Genomic DNA, 25,540 nt, shown 5'->3' on the forward strand with positions numbered 1-25,540 from the left:
AACTCACTGTTTTCCTTTGTCACCTCTCTCTGCTGTATTCCTAGAATGCAAGAATCAACGTTCTTCTTCTCCCTGACCATCAAATGCCCTTTTTTTCTCTGTCCAGCAGATAAAACGAACATCTTCGTGGCAGTTTCCTTCACTACTTCAGCTGTGCTTTCCCAGTCGTCTAGTAACGCTTCCCTGCCACACGGAGCCTGCCTCAACTCCTCCCCGAAACACTGAGCACAACTCTTCCTTCTTCAACTTCCACCATTTAATCCTCGTCTTTGCCTTCACACGCTTCATCTTCTTGATTTGCAAACTCATTCTACAACCTACTACCTGATGCTGCCTAACTACACCCTGACATCACATTGCAACCTCCTATCTCTTTCAAACTGCACCTTCTGCACAAGATATAATCTAAACGTGTGCACCATCTTCCAGTATCATTTGTCAGCCTGTGTTCCTCCCTCTTCTTCTTCTGTGTTCACCACAGCCATTTCTATAAGACACACACTATCTGTCCTTCTGCATTTGTCTCTTTAACACCATCTTTACCTCATCGTCTAAATGACATCCAACTTGTCGGGCATACACACTGACAGCATTTAACATCACACCTTCAATTTCCAGCTTCAGCCTCACGATCACGTCTCTCTTCGCCTCAAGACTGTTCAGATACTCTTCCTCCAACATTACTCCGTCTCTCTTCCTATCTGCACCGTGGTGGAGTGTTTTGATGCTCTCGGGCTTACTTCCTTTCAGCCTAGTGAAGGACCTTGCACACACATATACCTTCCTTCTCTCCATCAAATCAGATCCTCTCCCTTTACCAGTTTTCCCACTGTCTCCAGACACACCTTCCCCCTTTCCTGTTCCTTTGTCTTCAGCCAACAGTGGCAGCAGAGGCAGATGTTGTTACCTGAGCCCTGACCAATCCTATATGGAGATCTCATTCTGGATAATCTGCACGTCTGATTCATTTTATGGACTTCTGGAAAATTAATCACAAATGACTCTTCTCTTATTCTGGAATATTACATACGTATTACTGCTACTGCCATCTCAATTACAGCAGCTAGCATGCTAACCTCTCTGGCACACCACACCTTCTGTCTCCAACACAAAGTTGACACCAAGCTTTACTCTTCTGCCACTATTAGAAATGATCTGCTTGTATTCCCTTAAATGCAGTTTCATCTCCCTCAGGCCAGAAACAGGTGCACACATGAGCAGAAACAGCTCTGAAATGACGAGCACAGCATCGTTTGGTTTTTCCTACCGTCTTTTCGGTAAAGGTTGATCTCCACCTTCCTCTCCTCCGACCCCAGGAGGGCCTGCGCCATCTGGGCGATAGCCAGTCGCTTGGTGTCAGGTCCATACAGGAAGTTGCACGCGCATGGCTTCTGCATGATCTCAGCCCTGGAGTAGCCACACATGTGGCAGAAGCCATCGTTACAGAAAATGATGGCGCAGTTCTCCACTCTGGCGTTGGCTATGATAAACTTGCGACCTGTGGGTGAAAGGACAAAGGTTTCTGCTCAGTTATTTACTTTTCACTAACACAGCAACACCAACTCAACATATGATCAAATGAATGGAAACGGGTAGCTCAGGTTAATCGCATTTATCCTAAATGAAAGCTACGGTGACCATATTTGGATTTCCAAAAAGAGGACACTTGGCCCAGAAAAACTTTAATCATGCCGTTTGCTTAAAGAAACTTTTAACATATTTAAATGATGCCTTCTCTGTGCGGTTAATGAATGGTGAAATAAAAAATGTCATATGCAACAAGTGCAAAAAAATCACTTAAAAACATCTGGAATTAAATAATGGTACAGAAATAAGGCCTCATCTGTAAAAGAACAAGTACCAGGATGGTACGAGGGAAATGTCTTTGACAGTTCGTCTGAAAAGCTGCAGTTGTGCTTTGACATCTTTTGAACATCATCAGCGCGCTGTCTGTCCCGTCTGTGAGCGCAGAACAACCACTCACAAAGCAGCAGCTCGGGGATGATGTCACACATGCTCTGTAGGAAAACCCGGACAGAACGTGAAAATGGACACGCCCGAGGAAAAGAGGACGGTTGGTCACCCTATGAACGCTCAGGAGGATTCAAATATTTTAAGGTGGAGGCTCGTTCCCGTTCACGTCTTGTTGACGCTCTAGCTAAGCAAGATTTTTCAGCCAACGGCAGACTTCCCTGGCCCAGGTCGTTTTATCCAAATCTGTATCTTCATTGTAACAACATTCAAAAGCCACCAGAGGCAGCATTTCCACATTTTCTTCAGACTGCTTCTGCCCTGAATGACAAAAACCACTCAGACATTAAGCTAATATTAGCAGCTATTCTGTCCTTGCTTCTGTCAAATCTCCAAAGAGATTCAGATTTATTCATTTTCAATTCTAATATTAATTGAAACAAAGAAAAACCTTTCAGCCTGCTGCTACCCAACAAACAGCACCACATGTCCTTTTTGGGGCACATGATTTTTGGCACTTCTGCTGCTAAAATAACACTAACATGCAATAGAAATGAGAGTTTGTTTGTAATTAGGTCCAAAACTTCACACGGCAGCTGCAACCCTAACAGCCTCTTCTTCCACAGAGTGTCTCTCCTGTGAACCACTTACTGTAGAAGGAGCTCTTTTGCTCCGTGGCCTCTGCTCAGTGTCAAAATATGATATCAAGAGAGCTTTAAACACACTTTAAACAGACACTCAAACATGTTCCTTTACTCAGGACTCTCACTCACTGTTTCATATGCTGTGAATAAAAAGTGTCTTTAAGGTAAATCTCGAGCGTCTTTGGCTAACACAGGAAAACAACATAAATGAAAGAGTCTGAGTGGGAGTGTGTTTGTGCTGTGTTAGCCTGACAGTCTGCCAGTTTGATAGATGGCTTCCACTAAAGAGCATTAAGCTTCTGAGAATGTTCCTTGTTTCTTTCACTTAGCCCCACTGTGGGAAGAAGGAAAGAGAAAAGAAAGGATGAATATAACAGATGTAAAAAGATCACTGAGGAAGACTTTGGGGAGAAAGAATGAAAACAAATAGGACACAAGCATGAAAGAGCTGAAATAATGAATGCAGGTATTTGGAGAAAGATCATGAGAGAGCGGGATTAGAAGAGAAGTGATCCCAACTGTTGTCTGACTGAAGCAATAACTTAATCACGGTGACCACATCACATCATCGTCCCTGATTATTTCAGTTTGACTTTAAATTCAGTTAAATCCAAGTCTTTATTTATTCTATTTAAATTGTTCCTGGAGAGATCTTCCTAAGTAAGCTGACTTTCTCTTAGGCTCCAAGAAGTCGAACACTAACTGCTGTTTTTAGCAAACAATTTCCCCTTTACGTAGGCTGCAGAGAGCCCTGATGAAACATTTGTGGCTGAAGAGCTGATGCCATTGTCTGTCGTAATAAATGTGCAAAATCTTTTGTTTATTTTTAGCTTTCAGCAGCAGGTCACATTTTCTACGTTCCTCTGCAGTCACTCAGCGTCCTGACTGTTCCACCTGAAGACCAGAAACCTGACAGTCAGCAGGTCCTGATGCTGCTGAAAATCCAGCACTGATATTACTCGGGAAGATTGTCATGTCAATAAAAACTCAATCAAAATATTTGCCAGTGATCAGGCTATTTTAAACGGGACTAAACTGTTTTATAATTAAGGTGTTCAGAACAGCATTTATTGTAATGTAAAAGTTGAATTATAATCATAATAATCCTGTGAGTCAGCCTGTGTGCTCATCTGAGGTAACTGGAATAAAAACTATTTATTGTTTTTAAGTGGAAGCATTTAAGAATATAATCCTGTGGACAAACTGTGAATGTCTAGTTGCAGATGTTGTAAGCTGCGGAGATTTTGTTATCAGGAAACACTGCTCATAACATTTACTGAAGAAGAAAGAAACACACGGACTAAAGCCACAGATTGTGAATAAAACACAGAGGTCATAATTGACTAAATGAACATGACATCGTGTTCAGCTGGATTTGAAACTTCCAGATGAGACTGTTCGCTGTAAGGTATTTACTGATGTCACACAGACAGCATTTCAAAGTGGAGACCTGAGATTGAGTTTCTCTGTGACCATTATCTTCTTCTGCAAAAATAACATTCACTCGAGAGATCTCCAAACACATTTAAAAGCCATTAGAAAGGCAGCATTTCAAGCTAGACATGCCCGTTATAATGAGGGGAAAGGCCTTTAAGGGACAGAGAGCTATTTTTCAGGGGGAGGTTGCAGATGGGAGGTGTGCATCAGAGGACTTTTTATGAGAGCTTTGGATAAAGGAGAGTCGAGAAGGATTCGCTTCTTTGGGTGGCATAAATTATTTAAATTAAGGTAGCAAGATTTTTGCTGCCTGGCAGATTCTTATTTGTGGATCTGAAAAAGAAACGAACCAGTTCGACTTTTTTTGGTCATTTTTATTGTAGAGCTTCCTCATGAATGATAAATCTTCCCCAAGGACTTCAGGCTATGATAAGGGAAGAACACCGTATCGCTGCAGTGACAGACGTGACTCTTGTGATTAGTTTTTGGTCAGTGACTCACACGTCGGCCCACACTGTACCTAGAACTGGCCCAACTCCTAGGAAACTGCTTTTAATGCTACAAAATGTAATTTTGTACATAAATGATGACAGTTTGTTTTGTTTTAGTGTAGAATGTGGACACAGAGCCACGTCTTTAATAATCACCACGTGAAAAAAGAGGCTGGGCAATAACCACAAAACACAAAAGTAAAAACTGAGAAAGACTAAACTTTGAGGCTCTAAATCTATGCCAGGGAAGACTAATGACGAGCAACATCCACCAGCTCCAGCCAAACGTCTTCACCTCGCTTACTGATCGTTGCCTTGTCAGGAAATGTTTGAGAGCCAAAGCTGGCTTTTCTGTCAGCCCAGGGAGCAACTTTCTGAACTGTCTCAGTCAGTATTCACAGCCTGGCTCATCTGCGACTCAGCGCCAATATTTTGGGAGAAGCTAATGTGTCATACATTGTCCCTATGATGAATGAATGAATGAAATTAAACCCACGTCGGTGCACTGGGTCAATTTTTCTTTCTAAGTGTTCTTCATTAAACTTGATTATGAAAAAGTCCCAGGAGGAAGAGACGGTAGACGGTCATTATTCCCTGTAAATTACGTCTACGGAGAGGTTCACAGAGGGGAGTGTAGTAATTCCCTCTCAAATAGTGATTTATAAGTCATTTTATCATCACTGGCAAGACATGCATCTGCCACACCCGACATTTCTGCACATCACATTCCAATCCAGCTCTGCCCATCGATATCACGCCTCCTGTATCGGGCTCGAGTTCGTGGAATTAGTTTGCAGACTCATGAGTCATTGTTATTGGAAAATGTGTCCCTGTTTCAATTGTCGAGCTGTAACTTGCTTATGGGGATATGATTATTTTTGATTGAGTGCACATTTCAGTGTCTATGGGTGTTGTGTTTACTTTTCTGCACTGTGCAAACATATAAAAGTCCAGAAAGGAAAACAAACCACACTTGAAGGAATATTCAATTCAATATTAATTTTACAATATATCAAATAACAAAACAGTCGCCTCAATGTGCTTTGTATTGTAAGGTAGACCCTACAATACAGAGAGAAAGCCAACAAGCACTTTGGCGACAGTGAGAAGGAAAAACTTCCTGTGAACAGGAAGAAACCTCCGGCTGAACCAGGCTCCGGGAGGGGCGGGGCCAACAATTCATTCAAACAGCAAGTCAAACACACAAAACAACAAAAGGATATTTTTGACCACTAAATCGGAGAACTTTGTGACACAGAGCTCTCACACAACATCCACAAGGGTTTTTTTTAAAGATAGTTAAAAATAAACAGTTTCTGTGCTGCAACACCTCCAATAAAGACGAGTAAAAGCTCAATGATACGTCTTTACACTGATGGTCGAGCCTTTGTGGCAGTTGAACCCAAATAAGTGGCAGCAGATTTTTCAAACCTCCGTCAGTCACGTCACAGTACAAGAATCAATACAATACAAATTTATCTGTATCCGATCGTTAAGTCTGACGTCACTAGCCGTGTCTGGGCCTAAACTCCGCTGCAGGTCCATATATCAAACGATCACTATGGCATTACTGAGAGTTGAAAAACTGTCTAAAGTCTTTCCTCTTTAATAAAATGATCAGCGTTCTGCTCTACCAGGTGTAACAATTGAGTTTAACATCCAGGCATCCATGAAAACGGAATTTATGACATTTAACAGAGTTAGAAGTTAGCAGGGAGTTAGCTCGCTAGCTTCTATCTAAATACAATATAGCATGTCCTGACTGCGGGGTTTTGGAAACAAATGAAAACGTACAGCTCTGTTATCACTTCCAGCATAAATGAAGACAGAAAACTAAACAGCAGTGACGTTTGTAGGGTTACTGAAGTTGACCTAGCTGGTATATAATGATGTGCTACGTGACCGCTAGCGACACAGCTATGTTAGCATAATATAAACAAGCTAACTTTTTTTCCACTTGATAAAAGTTAACGTGAGTGTTCTTGGTGGTCAGGAACAAATGTAATCGCATGGCAGGATGCTGTAAAAGGACCAAACTTCAGCCAGGAGAACAACTGAGATAATCCATCCACAATACGAGGTTAGTCATTCATATACTGCTGCATGGGCTGGGCTATAGCTACATCCTAAGGTTTTAAAAACTGAGCTTAAATAAATGATTAGCGGTAATAAAAGCCGAGGGAGGTCAACAGTGATCACTGACTGTTTTAGGAGCTTTTTGAGATCAAATAGAAGAAAATACAAAACATTAAACATGTTAACAACACAAAAGCCATATTAAACGCAGACTACTTTAGGCCCGGAAGTAGGATTCGTCACGTCATCACTTAACGACCGGATAGCACATTTAAAAACCATTAAACTAGCAGGTGGAAGACAATAATTAACCAGGCATGCAAGATAAGATAAGATAAGATAAGATAAGATAACTCGGGAGTTAAAACAATACAAAACATTATCCAAAGGCAGACAAAGAGGTGTAACATGGGGGGACATTCACATGATAGATACACTTAGGTAGCCGAGAAGGCCAAATCAAAGAAGTTTTCAATGGAGATTTGAAAGTCTGAACTGAATCAGACGCACCAATGGGAGATTGTTCCAGAGGTTGGGTGCTACTGAAGCGAGGTTGCACCAAGAGCAATTGACCTGATGATCTCAGTGCTCTCCTAGGAATATACAGGCTGAGGAGATCATTAAGGTAGCTGCGCTGTATTATTCATAATTTTAAAAGTGAAGAGTACCTCTGTTTCCCAGCATGACGTGACCATCAGTGAATGTTGGGCTCCTGAATGGAAACGTCTGCTTTAAGCGCACCGTTATCACAGCCTCTCCCCCATCGCTTCACTAAAGAGACACATCATCAATCAAAGCTGTCCATCTTGAATCCGACAGGCTGTTCTCGCAGCAGACACAAGCGGTGGACAGACCTGTTCAGGTATTCATGGAAACACTGAAAATCAGTTGTGTAGATGCACTTGAGACCTGTCTCTATGAATTAGTGGCAGCAGCTGCCCTCAGGGGCTCATAAAGTTTGATGGGTTTGTCTGGCTGCAATAAGCACTAAGCAATGCAAAGGCAGAGCTGAGTGTGTGTGTACTGTGTTTGTGTACATTCTGCACGTCTTTTCCAGACCGCTGAGTAAATGGTTTTCAGTCTGTGGCTGAAAGAACCGAGAAGATGTTATTTTTTTCCAGGCTGTTTAAGGTAAAGCGTTTTGAGCAGGGGTGGAAAAATGTAATTATTCTTTAAATATAAGACACGCAGCCACATGAAGAGGACCTTTGGTGCAATTGTGATGCAGATGTACTGTATCTGCAAAATGACAATACCTCAACCAAAGGAAACCAGGCTGAGAGAGGGACTCAAACAGAAGCACCAGAAAGAATGTCACAGGCTGCTACTGTGTCTTCAGACATTGTCTAGTGGAAAAGAAAAGAAGACGGACTGCAGAAGAGTCAGCAGGTAGAGCATAAAAACTCGGGTGACTCATGGTTTAAGCTGCTCGGTGTTTAGGACACAGCTGGACATGAAAGAAAGCCGGCATTATTCTAGCAGGGAAGAGGTGAGGAGCTGTATTATTACACTGCAGGCGTTCACAGAGGAAAGTGCAGGAGATGGCAGTATTTGGAAGCAGAGGGCAACGGGCACAAATTAAACAAGGGTGATGGTGGGCAGCTGTACACAGCGTAACATTTCTTCTCATTCTGCTTACTGCACACTTCTCTCAAAGGTGCTTCATACTGTCCCCAGCGACCTGATGCCGTCTGTGGTTTTATTTGTGACTGTGACAAGCAGAACTGAACTAGTGTGAAAATGGAAAGATGTGCACAAATGTACGAAAATCCAACATGTTTAATATTAAGTGACGGATACGAAACATTATTTAATAACCTGCAGTAATAAGTGTCTAACACTACCTGCTGACACTGACAGGATTATGTAGATTATGTGGAACTGCACATACATGTATGGTTGTTAGGTTTGCACTACTACTAGCAACTTACTAAAATTCTACTTTAAAAGAATGTCACAGTTATTTGAATGTTTTTCTGCAGTTACCAGATGACTGAGAAAGTATAGCTGAAGGTGTTCTGGACGGAGGGAGGAGGGCAGGGAGCACTACAGATGTGATGTTTGCTTTGAGAGGATTGATCTGGAGGAGAAGGTCAGAAGCAGTCGTCTGTGTCTTTGTGGATCTGGAGCGTATAATAGTCCCAAGAGGGCGACTGTGGTACTGCATGAGAAGTATTTGAGGGTGGTGCAGGCTGCACAGCGTATGGTGATGTCCATGCGTTATAGACAGCAGAAGTTTAAAGTGTTAAAAACAAACATGTATTATCTTTAACACTTCATGAGCAACAGCAGGGGTGTCAAACATTCTGGTCCGAGGGCCAGAATCGGCCCAGCAAAGACTCTGGTCCGGTCCTGTGGGTGTCTGGGATCTGTGAACGAGGGCACACACTTTCATCTTTTAACTGTATTTTCATAAAGTTTACAACTTGTCCTACTGATGAAGATCTCCCCCATCAAAGTAATAGATAAACAATTAAATGACAGTTTCTGTTTTTTCCACTATTAACAATAGAAAGTTCTTTTTTCCCTCATTTTTAAGAATGTGCTCGCTGTAAAATTTAAGATGAATTATTTAACAAAAACTTTCTTACAGTCATTGGACAGTCGGAGTATTTTCTGCAATAGGCCCAAAGAGTCGTGACAGTGCTCCTTTATTAAACAGAGCAGCGTTTCTTTACCTTGTAATAAAACTGAGAAGTGCTCTTGCGATTGCACTCCTTTGTCTTATATTGAGATATCACAGGGATGAAATCCACAGACAGTAAGGGGATTTTTACTGTATGTGGCCACCGATGCAAAGTGGCTCTTTGTGATTTTCTAAGTATGTTTAAAGAAGTGTTGGGAAAAAGGTGAACGTGGGAAAGTTGCACAGTTGTTGTGGCAACTGTCACTCAGGCAAACAAAGATTGAAGGGAGACCACAACCCTCATTCGAAATGATGAGCGTAGCTTAAAATGAAGCCAGTGACGAGGTGCCTCAGCTCCACCCCGGTATCATTTAAAAAAATGTGGTCCCTTCAGCACTCAGTCACAGCCAGCTCTCATTATAAATAGTTTTGATGATGGACAAAACCCTGAGCGGTGCAGCATGCATACAATATGCAGCAGCCTACTTCCTGGCGACTGTGTCCTGTTATTATGTTTAAGCCTGTTTCATTTTATAATAACATGTAAATGCATGTGTCCATACAACACAATGTATATAAATAATACAAATTTATCACATTAGTTTATGAATCAGTGACATTTGTGTTCCAACATGGGATCAGGATTGCAGTAAATATAAAGTCAACTCTCCATAATGTCCGTCGGAGGTATTAAAGGTAATCAAAAGCTCCCCAGCTGACTCTGACTGCTTCTTCCTTTCTCCCCATAATTTCCCTCTAATGAGCTTTTGAAGCCAGTGAGGAGAGCGCTGATGCAGAAGCTGATTAAAGGCAAGCTTTTCAGGAGGAAAACACGATTTCCTATTCCCACTGACACACACTATGCCACACATGCACACAAACACACACACACATATATGTATGATTTCAGCTGCACATACAGACCTGCTGACACAGACTGAATAATTCACCAGGACCAGACCTTGAGGGCCCCTGAATCTGCCCGTGTGTGTGTGTGTGTGCTATCTATTTGTTTGTGAGTGATTGAGCATGTATCTGTGAGTGTGCGTATGTGCTAGGAATCTCCCTGAACACTCTGAGTAGGCAGACAGGGAGGGAAACCCGTGTGTTAGAAGTAGAAGTCAACACACCAGCTCGTTGCCTGCTAGCTACAGAGGAAGCGAGATAAAGAAAGAGGGAGCGAGATAAGGAAAGAGGGAGCGAGATAAGGAAAGAGGGAGCGAGATTAGGGGACAGAGAAATGTGAACGGGGAAAACCGGGGAAAACCGGGGAGAAAAAAGATCAAGAAAAACAAGGAAGGGGGGAGAAAAAGAGGATGAAGCAGACGTATGCTGACAAAAATCGTTCAGACGGGCTGCAGCGATTTTTATGCTTCTACCCATTCCTAACTGTGCAATTGCCATGGAAACGAGAAATATGACACATGCTAAATTGTCAAACATGGAGCGCTGACACAATAAATTCAGACTAAATGTAGGACCCCTCATATTCCACAGTACCTCTTTGCATCCCACAGGCTGTAAGTTTGTATTATACCAGACTGAGACCCTTTGCTCTGTCTGTTATGAAGGTTACTGTTACATCATATTCATGACTGAGACTCACGGCAGACTTCATGAGATTAGTCGTGTTTCCCGTCTCTCGCTACATGCACGATACCATCGGGACAGAAAGCACTACGCGGCGAGTTCTGGAAAAACAACGCAAGCAGACAAAGGCATCTGACATGTGCGTTATGGCACCACATGGCTTCCACTTAGCTACAGTTAGTGTTGCCATGGTTACAGTTTTACACAACTGAGCAGCTGTAAAAATCTCACGTTAGTGTCTCAGGATGTGAAGCTGCATCCCAGGGGCGGCGTCAGTGTTTGAAACACGACTGTATGTGCAATAAAACGTCATGCGCTACGCTCGCTCGCGAGCAAAAGTGGCGCCCTAAACGACCGAGTCCTTTCAGAAGCAATCTTTGCACTGATTGTTTGCACTGATTGAATGAACATTCAAACAAAACAGAAACCCTCCAGATTTTGACTTTGTAATCCATGTTTTTCATCTTTAGTTATCCTTCTTAGGCCACACTCATCTTATTTTTCTCTTTCTTAAGCTGACCTCTTATTTACAGTTACACAGTGCAGTTGAAATCACTCCACAGTTCAGTTGTTTTTGTCCTTGCAGATCTAAGCAGAGTATTATTTGTTGTAGTAATTCTTCCTGTTCAGACAAGCCACTAAAGAAATGTTTCTACTGTGTTTCTGGTGTAAGTGATGGAAGAAATGCACACGTCAGGTCCTGTTTAAAAATCTCCACCAAAAAAACTTAATGGACAAAAACGTTTTACTCCATCCATTTGTTCTATTTGTCCACAGCCAGCTCTTCCAGCTCTTCCAGCTCTTCCAGCTCTTCCAGTTCTTCCAGTTCTTCCAGCTCTTCCAGCTCTTCCAGCTCTTCCTGCTCTTCCAGCTCTTCCAGCTCTTCCTGCTCTTCCAGCTCTTCCAGCTCTTCTGTTGGGAAACAACAGTATTCCCAAACCAAATGAGAGATATAATCTCTACAGCACATCCTGAATCTGCCCCGGTGTCTCCACTCAGTCTGATATGTCTGAGAATCCACACCACAGAGACGTGAGGAGGCATTCAAGTCAGCTGCCCAACACAAGTCTTTAGTTTGATGTAGACGAGTAGCAGCTCTACTCTGAGCCCTTCCTAAGTGACTGAGCTCTCTATCCTGGGGGCAGGCTAACCCTGTAACCCAGACATCGTCTGAAGAAGCTGGCATTCACAGTCTTATGTGGTCACTACCAACAGCTCTTGTAGGGACGCAGATCAGCAGGTAACTCGACAGCTTCCCTTTCACACTCAGTGTTAACTATGACAGACTGATACGGTATTGCAACACTCCTGACCCCGTACCAATTAATCTGTCAATTCCACACTCCCTCCGTCACTCATAAACACCTCATTCACAAACTCCCGTGGATATTCCAGCCTTTCTGACACAGAAGCAGACTTGGAGATGTTGTGTTTTATTCCCAGTGTTGCAGATACACCAGAGTAGGCTGGACGGTGCTGTTTGATGACACCAACAGAATCAGATCATCTGCAAAAGATGAAGTGAGATCTTGAGAATACCGAATCTGACAGCCCAGGTGGGTGGAGTCCCCCCACCCCCCCAAGAAATGCTGTCAGGTCCACAAAACACACGCAGACTCTCACAGCTTTGAGTTCCCCTGACAGGGTAAGTAAGTCCGATGCTCCATGGACAGGACAGAAACTACTGAGCAGCTCTGTGTTCAGCTTCTACTGAGAAATAAATCTGACTCTCAAACATTCTTTCAAGTTTCTAAACAAAGACAGAAAGTTACAGATGAGCTGCTCCCATTGGTCCATTTGGTTTTGTGCCACTATACGGCCCCACCGACAACCCTGCCTCACTGCCTCCACGTACAGCAGGATGCATGTTGGACACGTTTCTGTCAAAGACATGTCAACCTAACATTACCCAAACATATGTAACAGTATGAGCACTACCTAAATGTTACTATCCTGAATGTGGCTCTTCGGTGTGGCTGAGACATTCTAACATTAGAAGCAGCTCGTGTGACCGACTGCTGAGGTCAGAGCTCCGGTTTTCCACAGAAAGACGATTGTCTTGTTTTCTGCATCAGAATAGTTTTTGCTGGCGCCGTTGGTCTGAATTATAGAGAGCTTCAGAGAAATGATGAGTAGGTATAACAGTCACTGAGTCATACGCTATGAATTGTAAGGGGGTGTTTCTACCACAGTACTAGTATTTTCTTAGCAGCTTAGCAGCTGTTAGTGATAAAGCAGATGCGTCATCTTTAAAAGTCTAAAGCCGCAAACAAAAAAGATTTCTAATATCGCTTTAAAAGATGTTCACCATTAGGGACCAAAGGGAGTTATATTAGGAGCGTTCCCACCCAGAGTCGAACTTTCAACTTCTTTGTTAGAAAACAGCAGATAGAGAATTAGATTCAGAGCAGTGATGGAGGTCAAATATTTCCAGCATGTAAACCGATCCAGCCCCCGGCTGTCGGCTCACAGGTGGGACATGTTTCTGCCTCAGTCGGTAACCAGCTGATTGGTCAGTCAGTCAGCTGCACTTGCAGTCAGCTCCCACAGTGCCAGAAAAATAATGACATCTATCCCTCAACTGGCACTACAAGGAAAATGCAGCCACAGCACAATGAGCTATTCCAAGATTTACTTGGATTTTTGTCTCATTACAGATGCCGGCCTGACACTGTCAGCAGCACACAAGCACACACGGTTGGAGAAATGCTGATGTCATCAGTGTGAGACAGCTGACAGGAGGATGTGGGGGGATCCTGTCATGTTTTGACGGCTAAAGCATTTGTGTCCGTCCACATAAGGTTGCATTTTTGGAACAGTTTTTAAACAGCATCCATAAATAATACATTTCCAGGAATGACTTTTTATTTTTACTGAACAGAAAAGTGTTGACAAGACTAGCAGTTAGCACACTGTGTCAGCTCCTCGTGTGGGGAGAGACACGGCACCACACACTCTGGAGACCCAGCAGAGCAGACATGCCAAGCACAGCCTCTCATTTATTTAAAGACATGTTGCACATGCATATTAGATATTAGTAATATGAGTTGACTCTGGACCATAGGCAGTAGTTTCCCTGAGCTCAGTACGCTGTATGTCAGGGAAGCAAAGAGGCAGACAACAACTAACAAGACATGTTCATCCTCATAAAGCTTCAGTGCACTTAGTGAGCACCAGCAGTTCACATGTGAACAGTTCAGCCAGCGATTCCTCTTTGGTGACGATGCAGTAAGTGAAACAGATGTTTCTTCTCTTCTTAATATGGTGTAAACTTTAACCCACTTCACATCATTTCAAATCTCATTAATAGTAATTATGGCTTTTTAAATAAACAGTAATTATTCTTAATGTGAGCAGTTCATTAGAGTCTTAAACTTCTCGGGCTGAAAAAGTACCAGAAACTTATGGCGTTATTTTTGTGCCGCTATTCTGAGCGCACGTAAAAAAAAATGCAGGTGCAAGTGTCGCATTTTGAGGAGAAATTTATTTGGAGCGAAGAAAAACTAAATTTGAGTGAACAAAATTCATCGCTGCGTGCAAAAAATGTATTTCAGTGTTTGCTATTATCCACACACACACACACACACACACACACAATAGCAGCCCCGCTCGCTCAGCTTTTGCAATTTTTTTTACGTCCCCTCAGAATAGCGGCATAAAAATAACGCCATAGGAAACTGAAGTTCCTTAAATAGCCACATATTCACTTTATTCTTCACTTGAGCCACTCTGGTGTCCACTTTAGAATCACATGATGCATGTCGTTGAACTATGGTAAGCTGTGGGAGCGCCCACACCTTCTTACCTGTGTAGGAGCAGAGAACATGGGATGGCTGCAGATTGATCAGCAGGTTCAGTTAGTGACAGTGCTAACCACTGAGCTGCACAACTGCTCATACTGCAAAGCTGCATTTAAAACTGCAGGTTATGAGCATTTCAGTGTGACGAAGCAAAGGAGACAGCAGGGGTTTTGCACATGCTCGGGTCGCAGCTTTCACTTTCATTCATCATATTTGTATTTTTAATCCACCACTAAATGTTTAAATGCTTACTGTAGCACCTCACATCTAACTTTAACAGCAACAGAAGTAGTCCGGTGCACATTCGAGATGAATGCATTTCTAAGGTCATCTGACCGAAATCTCCAATCTCCTGCTGAGCAGTTTCGGTCATGCAGCGTGGAACTTTTCAGAGTTCCAGTCCCCAACAGTCGTTAGGAGTGATAATCCCATAATCACTGCCATCCTTAATGGGCTGTTTCGCTCTGAAGTGTCTCAGGCTACAGTGTGTACCGCGTCTCCCTGTGCCTTAATGAAGTTATGCAGATTTATGCAAATGAGGTCTAATCCCCGGGACACTGGGGACTCCGGGGTCCTTAAGTCGGTTAGCTGGCCTTTTCTGTGCCACCACTCTTGAGGTGGCACAGTGAATGAGAGAGGAAGTCCAAATGAGCGAGTGAAGACAAAGCAAGAGTAGATGAGAGGTGTGTGATGAAGTTTCGGAGGAACCCGTAGGAGGGCGACTTGATGAATGGGAGGGTGAGAGAGAAAGGGCAGCTGCCAGGAGATAAAGCAGTGACAGAGTGAGGCACAGGCTGAGAAGGAGAGCAAAGCACTGGGATCTACCAAGAACACGGACAGGCGGCTGGGCTATGCAGTGATATTTGTGGATTTAGAAAGATAGGAGGTGCACTCCCTCAGAGCTGTTCTCCAGAAAAATCTGAAACATGTGTTGATAACAACATCTGAGGATGAATTCCTCCTGAATAAGAAATGTGTCTGTAGTGCTTCTTGTTTCTATAAATGAGCAGTTCTTGTAAATCAATATTCCCTGACCTCCTTTCTAAGGCTCCTCTGCATTTCATATCAAAGGCTTGAGATCTGCAGACTCACACCTGCTGAGATTTTTGCAGCATTATAAGAAGCAGCTGTGCTCTGTGACAAAACCTGCAATCGACTGAAATGCATAACTCCATATCTCACATGATGCTTTCTAGCATACTGACCAAAGCTACAAAGTTGCATTATTCCCTCCAAAGGCAAACATGGGTGGCACAGTAAGGTCAAAATACATTATTCCAGCAAACTAGTTCAAGGCAGATATGACTGAATCCTGCAGTCGGGAACTTTGTTTATGCTGTTTTTAAACAAGCGGCCGATTCATCAGCGTTGATCACTGTGAGGGAGAAAATATGGGCAATGTGGTAATGTGTGTTTTAATCACATGATTCATATCATTTTAAAGATACATTTTAGCAGTGTCCATTTACTGTTAGCTCGACATGTTATTGTCTCCTCAAACATACTTTGGATACATTTTGTTTTCCTATTTTTATTGTGTTTTGTGTGCTTTTGCACTTTTTTCTGTTTGGAGGTGTTTGAACAGACAAATAACAAACAAAATCATAATTTCAGAGGTAACAAGACAGTACATGCAGGCTAAACTGCAGAGTTTGCAAAATTGTGGTGCATTTTACAGTAATAGCCCATTTTGAATTAGCAATGATGAGGTACAACTGTCATTATCTCAAATAGATTTTCATAACAAATACTCTACAGTAAGTATAAGGAAGCTTTAATTCCAGTTGTTTCCTGCTTTTTAAAGCTAACAGAGGGAATCGCAGTACAACTTAAGCTCAGATCTACTTTGAAATGTTGATTTAGTTTTCAGTTCAGCCTGTGTCACAGACTTCTGCTGCAGTTGTAACTGAACGATGACAGAATGGCATCCATTCAGTCTTTATGTGTCTAAACTATCAGACAAAGAAATACATGAAATGTGTCCACGGTGAAAAACTCCTGAGTGGGATCGTTTCTTCTTTATTCATCTTTGCTTCTGTCTCACATCAAGGTGAGGGATAAACCTCCTGATTACCTGACTGGCTGCTGTTGATGCACTCAGGCTTGTCTCCTGTTTTCATCTCGGCATTAGGAAAAAAGCACAGTAGGGAAGCATCGTTTGATGCATTAGTCTTCGGGGCACTACTTTTTCGTTTTTAATGAAAGGCTCTACCGATTAAAAGCCGATGATGTGGAAGGAGGTGGAATCCTCCCAGACCCTCGTGGCATGAGAAAGCAGACTGTGAGCTTGTTTTTCTCAATCACTGTGTAGCTGCGAACGTTCAACCCCGAATTTAAAAACTCTGTGTGTGTGTGTGTGTGTGTGTGTGTGTGTGTGTGCGTGCGTGCGTGCGTGCGTGTGTGTGTGTGTGTGTGTGCGTGCGTGTGTGCGTGCGTGCGTGTGTGTGTGTGTGTGTGTGTAAAATGTTTCAGCTTTTCATAAGTTCATTTCTTCACAGGGGGCCCAGCATGCTTACAGCTTTATTGACTGGTAAGCTGATTATGATGAAACTACAACACAACTCAAGCCATTAAAGCAGAAAAACACAAATGCATAACACTGCAGCATTTGACCTCACGCACAACTGCAAAATCTGGTCCTTAGCAGGCCTCAAAATCAAACACAACCTCGGGGAACAACAAAACGAGTTACCAAAAATGAGGCCGAAAGGCAGAAATATGGTGTGAAAAACTAAGTTCACCTTTTCTCACTTCAGGAAAAGAGAAATTAACAGCTGAAAGCGAGATGTTGCTAAGCAAATGCATTTGATTAACTGATCATCGGTGAGTGTGAGCTCCTCTAAAAGGCTGCTGCTGTGGTGCATTCAGGTGACTTAATGCCAAGCAGGGAAACATCAGCACCGATCTCAGAGAAGCAGCTGCTGCTACCCATCAATCTGGGAAGGGTTATAAGCCCATTTCCAAACAATTTAAAGTCCATCATTCCACAGTGTGAACGGCTATTCAAGTGGAAAATATTCAAAATAGTTTCCAATCTTCCCAAAAGTGGACGTCTTAGCAAACGTATCCCAAGGTCAGACTGAGTGTTGCTCAGAGACACTGTGAAAAAAACTACCCAAGAGCAGCATCCCAAACCTGTTGGCCTTGATCACTTTTGGAACAACGTCCTTTGGACACATTAGTCCAAAGTGGGGCTGACCAAAGTAAGGCCGTCTGTGTGACAGTCATGACTTGGCCCAAACACCAGGATAATGATCCCAAGCATATCAACTAATCTCATAAAGCCATATTTTAGGTTTAATGTTTAAACAGGAGTGTTAATACAACTGTTTCATTGCTGCATTATAATAAAACCAAGTGTTTTGAGTTTGTTGCAGAAGAACAAGGCGATAAAGGTGAATCTTTGCTAACTTTGAATTTGTTACAAATGTGTTTTTGAGCTGAGATGGATCGAATTCCAGGGAGCAGCTGGAGCAGTGAGTGTAACAAACTCCTCTCCATCCTTAACAGCAGCAGAGTAAGTTTAAATGTACCATACCTTACTATTCTAAAAACGTGACTGTGGTGTCAGGTAGCTGCCACCACCAAAACAACGTGCGAGCGTGGGCGGCATAATCTGAGTGAAGCTGCTCATTATAAAACCCAAAAGGAGGATAAGGATGAATCACATGTTGCGCAAAAGACAAATTATTGTTTCAACCTCATTTCAACAAGGAGACGCACAAGCTGGAGAGAATGGCTACACACCCTCTTCCCCCTCAGCACCCCCAGCAGGTACCATGTTGCTTCGCTGAATACGTGCCCACATAATGCCAGAAGGCAGTTAGGCGTGGCTGCACGTTGGGCATCTGTGGAGAGAGGAGAAGGGTGGAGGGAGATGGAGGGAGTGCTGGGTGTCAGCTGAGACGAGGAGCAGCAAGGAGGAAGGAGCAAGTTGGAGAGGAGAGTGTTTACAAGCTCCAGGAGTTTACAAGTACATGAGTGTGCGCGTGTTCTTTTGTGTGTCCGCTCAGTAACGTGTGCGTGTGTGTGTGTGTGTGTGTGTGTGTGTGTGTGTGTGTGAACGAGAGAAAGGGAGACAAGAGACAAAGAGAGTGTGAGTGAGAGACGAGTGATTTCACAGCAGCAAAGTGCGATCTCGAGGCTCTGACTCACTGCTGACTCCAGCAGCAGAGTTGCTGTGTTTACACCCTCAGAATGAAACAGATGGAGCAGAAGAATAAGGTGAACCACAGAGGAGACCCTGCTCTTTCTGTTTGTTTTGGACTGTTTAAGTATTGCCAATATTGACGTCTTTTTGTAGGTCATTTTTAATATTGTTGAATTTTCTAATATCATTTTCTAAACTGTGTGTCTGTAGGAAACAGGCTACATTTGTTCTGCATCGCTGTCACAGCCATCCAAGAAGAAAGCAGATGGAGCGCTCACATGTCCGATCACAGCCTGATCCATGTATTCGAGCCGTATGTTGTTGTGGGTGTATGTAACATTTCTGTCTTCCTGCCCTGGAGCATCAGACTCAAGTGTAACCTTGAGTGGAAACCATCAAAGCCCAGAGAAACATGGAGCTCAAGGACGCTCAGGTGGCTGACCTGCTGTCACCGGCTGACAAGCAAAAGAGACTCAACAGGCAAACTAAATTCTGTTTACACTTTATTCTATTAATGCATGTTGTTTGTGTGTCAAGTCAGTTCCTTAAAAGTCAAAGGTTGGTGTAAATCTGACTAAAGAATCTGACTTTGCAAATTTAAGAAAATGAGGAAGCTACCGCAGCCTGTTGTCTGTGTGTGAATCTGACGTAAGCAGCAATTTAGGATTCGACAAAATGTGGCAACACGGAAGCACCGACTGTGCTTCCTCTAACGGTCAGGCTCCAAAGGTGAGTCAGGCCAACGAGACTCCCCCGTTAAACCTACCAGAACTCAAATGTTTGTGTTTTACATGTAACCACAGGGTTGGATTGTGTTAACTTTTAAAGGTAAGGGAGTGGACACCTGGAAAGTGATAACTGCCTGCTAGAGTCTAATTATCAGTAACTACAGTGGGATGCAAACGTTTGGGCAACCTTGCTAATAGTCATTATTCATGCACCTGCCTGATTGTGTTTAAACAGTTATCGCACACTTTCTGTAAATCCAATAAACTTCATTTCACTTCTCAAATATCACTGTGTGAGTCTCCTGTATGATATATTTAACTGACATTTTTATTGCAACAACCACGATTTATACAGGAAAATAATGACCATTAACAAGGTGGCCCAAACGTTTGCATCCCACTGTGTGCATGAATACAACAGGTACATCTGACTTTTCAGGCAGTAGAAAATTTTAACTGGTATATCAGCCTGATCGAGAGTTATTCATGCAATGACAGCGAGCTATCTGACGCCTTCTCAAACAGGAAATGGTTAATATTCTCTTAAGAGACTTCAGAATATGGAGTTTGCCTGACATTACATTCATTACATTAATATGCAAAAATATTTGTTATTTCTACGCATGTAACATCTGACTGTGTGTGCATGTCGTGTGAGAACGCGTCCCTCAGCACAGTAGTGAGGCTCACTGATTGCATAGCAATGACACAGAGGAGCGCAATGTATCAAGATACACACAGACTACATGTCAGCACAACATCGTCCTCCTGCATCCATACGTCTGATTCAGTTGTCTGTGTCTAAAGGTCACTAAAGGTAACTTCAGCCCAACCAGGTCGCCTAAAACTAAAAAGCAGAGCCAATTATCTGTCAGCTCTGGCCCAGCGTTCAACACTGACCGCAGTGTGTGAAGGATGTAGACTGTAAAGCTACCTGGAGCTGCTTAATATAACAGTGCACTTGTACCTTTTCGAGCAGTCTGTGTGTGTGTACATGACAGTGGGTGGGAGTGTGGGTGGAGGAAACGGGGAGGTGGGGTTTCTATGGCAATGAAGTGTTTGTGCTTCAGCTGCAGAACGGCAACATCCTCCCTGGAGGACAGCGACTTTAAGAGTTGTAATCTGGCAAAGTCTTCTCTGAGGAGCAGCAAACACACAACACCACGTGAGCCTAAAGGTTGCTGCGACCTCCCGACGTGTAGAAAAGGAGGCCCTGTCTGTGGGCGGATCACGGGGCATGCACAGCGAGGGGCATGCACAGAGGATCAGGGTACAGTAAGGAGAGAAGGTTGATAACGGTGCATGTACATGAGTTACGTGAGCTGGAAACCTTGACGGCTAAAAATGTCCTCGTGTGTTTGAGCATCGTTTCCCGTTGACTTATCCTGTTATTGCCTTTAATTACATTTAATGTTTCATCTAAATAGCGGTGTTCAGAATAAACAGAAAACCAGGATCAGTAAACATATTGTAGCCCATGAATTATACATTCTCTGTCAAGGCCACTTGGAAATGAGCACGTTTTCAAACAAACTACAGAAACACAAGGTTGGGAAACATTTCGAGTCCTGTAACACTGAATATATGAAGTAATGACTATAGAATACATATGAAATGTCTGGGTGTACTAGTACACTGTCCTCATTATTTGAACTTGAGCCGTGTGTAGACCCACAGTGTCATATCATACATGACAGAATTTAATGTTTCCATTTCTCAAGATTTTTGTTACTAATAAGTAACTTTTATCATTTATCTCGGTCAGTTTCAGCAGTGATCGTTACCCAGTGCTAAATTAGTAAGTAAGAAACAAAAAAGTGTTAAAAAGTATAGAAATAATGAAAGTATTTGATATTTGAATTTCCACCATAAGTTTGTCATGATTGATGGTGCAACATTTACTTCTGTCTGCTACATTTTGTCACTTTTATACTCCATATATAAGTGTGTGTGTGTGTGTGTGTGTGTGTGTGTGTGTGTGTGTGTGTGTGTGTGTGTGTGTGTGCGTGCGTGCATGAAGTGTTCGTGTGAATATTTCCACCTGGAAATCTCATTTTTCTGATTATTCTGACGTCGTGTGGATTATCTGTCGTTGTGTTGCAGCAGACTCTGACAGCTGTAAGCTCTGGTACCTTGTGGAATACTTCTGAACAACATAGTTCTACCTCACAATCACAGTAATCAGCACTTTCCAACGTTATAAAAACGTGCCTGACACTGGTGTCTAATGAGCCTTCTCACCTGATACATCTATAGCTCAAAATGACCTTTGAGCAGCTCGCATGTCTTCCGAGTGGCCTGACAGGCCCTACCTTTGCTGAAGCACACGCCTCCTTTTCCTTAACGATCCTATTTAGACCTATCAGACGTTTGGGGGGCAGGGACAATCAAAAACACCTGGAAAGAGGTGGTCCTAGGATGTTTGGGAGAAATGTTTTCAGAGTAATGGTGAAAGAAACAAACACAATTAAAAGTCTGTTGACATGTTTCTGTGTCTAGTGTAGATTATAGCACACGCTCCGATCTAAGGCCGCGAGAGCTGCTTGATCACCTTGTTCTCACACAGTATTTCAGGTGGTAAAGTTTACTCCTTAATCATCTCCTCCATGCTCAGCATCAGGCTTTGTGATATCAGCACATTATTGTAGAAGCCACCCCACCTCAAACAGAAAAACTCTCCGCTCTGCTTCTTGTAGCATGACGGCTGCTTCACCCTCACTGTGCTCCACATGAGGAGGCTTTCTTCACTTACTGTATATCTGAGCAAAAAGAAGCAGCCGGATATTAAATGCTGATCAAATGAAGCCTCTTACAAAGAAAAAGCAAAGATCTTTACTTTGGATTAATTTCAGCTCTCAGTGCCTTTTCCTTCAACCAGTTCAGGGCTTTCTTCACAGATCTTGGTGTCCATTTACACTCCTCCTCTGTGCCTCCCTGTTCATTGCCCACATCCGCCGGGCACTATGACAACAGCACCAGCAGCAGGCAGGGTTACCCCAGCCATAAGCCTTCAGCAGTCATAGAAAACGACCCTGGGGAGGCGTTCAGATAGCACCGATGTGAACTTCTTTGCCCTTCTCTCATAAACACGGGAAGCTTCCTGCCACACACTGAACCAAATGCAAATCCTCAGGAAAGAGACATTTAAGATATGAACACAGTGGAGTGAGTCGGCAGCGTTCCAGCGAACAGCTGAATATGTTCACCTTTGCAGAGTCATCCACGCTTATCAGCATGGAAAACTAAGCAGAGCAGGATTAATGTCAATTACCCAACTCCAACGTCAATTATTCAACTCGACTGCACATGTGTGGAGTTTCTTCTCAGCACCTCCGTGTGAGGAAAGAGTGTTTTTATGTGAAAACCTTATTTCATTTTCAGCTGCTGTCGTGTCTGTTAGGAGTGCAGAGTCACATCGCTGGCTTTTCCACAGCAGGCCTGTAAACTACCCAAGAGCAAGGTGCATGGTAGAAGGCAGGCAGCTCTTTTTCTGTGTTTAGACAGGGGGTCACGAGCAAAGACTTTAATTCAGCCAACATCTGAATGTTTATCTTCTCCGCCCTGGAGAAACTGACATTTTAAAGGAGGCATTTTAATCCCTTGCGTCAATATAGCCTTCACCAGCCTGGAAAATGAATGGCAATGACACACATCCACTCTTTCTTCCTCTGTACGCCACAGCCTCATCTTCATCTGCCCCGAGGTGCAGAGAACGTGCTGCTCACGGCTGCAGAGGCACGTCTGAAGTCTGGTCACACGCTCGTGGTTGGGAACAACATGCGTGATTTGCATCAAAGATAAAAGTGCCACAGGGAGGTGGGGACGGGTGGAGACAGCTTTGAATTTCATGCCCACGGGCTCTTATGCAAAATCCATCGGTTCAGATATATTGTTTGTTTTTGAAGCTTGCTGGAGATCGATTAATGTGAAACAGAGATTTGGAAGGCAAACGAAACTCAGAATGGTTTATTGGCGTGCAGCGATTACTGAGTATAAACACTGAGGACGAACCTGATTCCATGAAAGCAAGTGTACTAAAGGATGCAGATACTAACCTTTAACAAGAGGCTCCAAGTAAACTCAGGAGCGCATCAATCTACACAAGCTGCTGCTGCCGTGATCAGAAACGTTTGGCATCCGTAAAGTTTCGCTCGATTTCTGATTGGTTTCATTTATCACAGAGTTCCGACCCTTGTGACGTGTCACGGCCATTAAGCATGCAGGGGACACCATAATTGAGGCTAATTCTGGAAAACAACGTGTCACCTCAACGTCTACATCATTAGGATGCTATTTCTAAACAGCTCCCGAGTCAGCAAATCAATCACTACCGCCGGGCCTCGATGAAAGCAAAGCAGGCTGTGGACGCTTGGATAAACAATCTGAAGGAGGAAAATCTAGATTCTTACTTTGACTGTCAAATTTCCTGATGATGGTATCCAGGAAGGTGTTCTGCGGAGCCACATGGCCCCTCCGGACTGGCATCTTCGCTGCAGTGGCCCCTGGACTGCGAAAGACTTTGCGGGACTTTGAATAATATCACAGCGAGAGCGCAGTTCTCCAATCTCCGCAGCCGGGCGCACGACGCTCACGGCGCTCCCGGCATGGACGCTACAGCGCCAGGCTCAATCCGGGGGCCAAAGTTTTCCCAAGTTTGGCCGCGGAGAAAGTGAAATCTCTTCCACGAGAAAGTGAGGAAGAGGAGAGTTCTGGAAAAGGAGGCGCGCTGTAGGATCTGAGCCGTTTTTTGCCCTCCAGTTTCCAGCCTGAGAGGCGCGAGCGTGTCTGCTTGTGTCCCCCGAGGGGAGGGCCGCCTGTCAGGTGATGTTCCTCCTGCTCTCACACTCGCTGGAGCGCGGGGGACCACTCATCCTGCACTACAACCCGCTCCCGTGAAGCGAGCTTTCCGACGAACCTCTGTGGAGCCATGGCTCTGGCGCTGAGCTGCGCGTCTTTATTCCTCTCTTATTCCACCTCCTCCTCTTCGCCACCTGAAGCTCAGCGCGTTTCACTGGGGAGGAAATGAAGAACACCGGATTGGTTACATGAAAACAGCAGAGCTCAAGAACAGCAGCCCGAAGCGTCCTATCAGTGTTTTTTTAGGAGGTGTTCACTGTATCTCTCTCCTCCATCTCGCTGTGCGCTCTGCCAGATGACTTCAGCTCCACTGGCTTCTAACTGCGTCTCTTTTTAACCCTTTGCGCATCAGGAGCGAGATAGCCAACCTTTGATGGATGGAGGAGAAGGAGCGCGCTCTCGGCCATCCCTGCTCTCCTCACCCCAGAAAAAAACTGCTTATTACACCTCCAAGAGCTTTGCAGTTTGGGGATTTTGGTCGCTGAAAATGTGACCCAGATATCATTAAAGAGCACTGCAACTGATTTAAATGCCTCAAAACAAGATCATTTGTCACAAAGGTGATCTTGTAATGAATGTGTGGTGCAGGTGATGGTGGATAAGAGCTCTGAAAGGCTGCCGTTGTTAACAGGTGTTCGGCTTTGTGCTGCATTACCTGTCCTCAGCAGCTATGGGAGGGATTCAGTTTACATCCACGCCCTTCTGCCTGCTCCTGTGCTGCTTGTCTCTGTGTAACAAAAGACTCCATCCATACCTCACAAAGGAACATTCACCTGCGCCAAAGTGAAGCGTGTCTCTCTGCCTGAGCTGATCCTGAATCAGCGAGTTTGCCGTGGATAACGAAAGGCCGTTTTAAAACGCGTTGCTGGTGCTTCTTTATTGTGCTTCAGGGAGGGTCGGATGGGGATTCACCACTCAGCCTGCTCAGCTACGTCACAAGGGTTCCCCCCTTCCGTCAACCTGGGGATGATGCCTTCACGGAGCGTCGGGTTTTGCGGATCTAGCGGATGGATTGAAACCCAGTCCTGCTCTTTCGCTCTATTTTAGCATTACATGTAATATCTTTAAATATATGAATGTTCTCCAAACATTAAGAACGCGTAACGTGTCATTAATTTAGACTGTTAGCTAAAAAGGACAAAATTGTATGTCGGAAATGAAACCACATAC

The 25,540-nt window shown here is 43.7% G+C and overlaps 1 protein-coding gene across 2 annotated transcripts; it reads right to left on the bottom strand.

The window, feature by feature from the left end:
• Positions 1 to 97: 97 nt before the first annotated feature.
• Positions 98 to 25,378, bottom strand: LOC120716542 (potassium voltage-gated channel subfamily H member 2-like). 2 transcript variants are annotated; one of them, XM_040004065.1, is made up of 3 exons: positions 25,144 to 25,378; positions 23,923 to 24,524; positions 98 to 1,498 (listed from the first exon to the last, which is right to left on the bottom strand). In XM_040004065.1, exons 2-3 carry the CDS (start codon positions 23,996 to 23,998, stop codon positions 1,191 to 1,193), a joined length of 384 nt encoding a protein of 127 aa, XP_039859999.1. In that variant the 5' UTR covers positions 23,999 to 24,524; positions 25,144 to 25,378; the 3' UTR covers positions 98 to 1,190. The 2 variants fall into 2 exon arrangements, with proteins under 2 accessions (XP_039859999.1, XP_039860000.1); XM_040004066.1 differs by lacking the exon at positions 25,144 to 25,378 and adding an exon at positions 25,026 to 25,131.
• Positions 25,379 to 25,540: the final 162 nt, after the last annotated feature.

This window comes from Simochromis diagramma, unplaced genomic scaffold (genome assembly GCF_900408965.1).
Source record: "Simochromis diagramma unplaced genomic scaffold, fSimDia1.1 OVJJ01000474.1, whole genome shotgun sequence".
Taxonomy (NCBI): Eukaryota; Metazoa; Chordata; class Actinopteri; order Cichliformes; family Cichlidae; genus Simochromis; species Simochromis diagramma.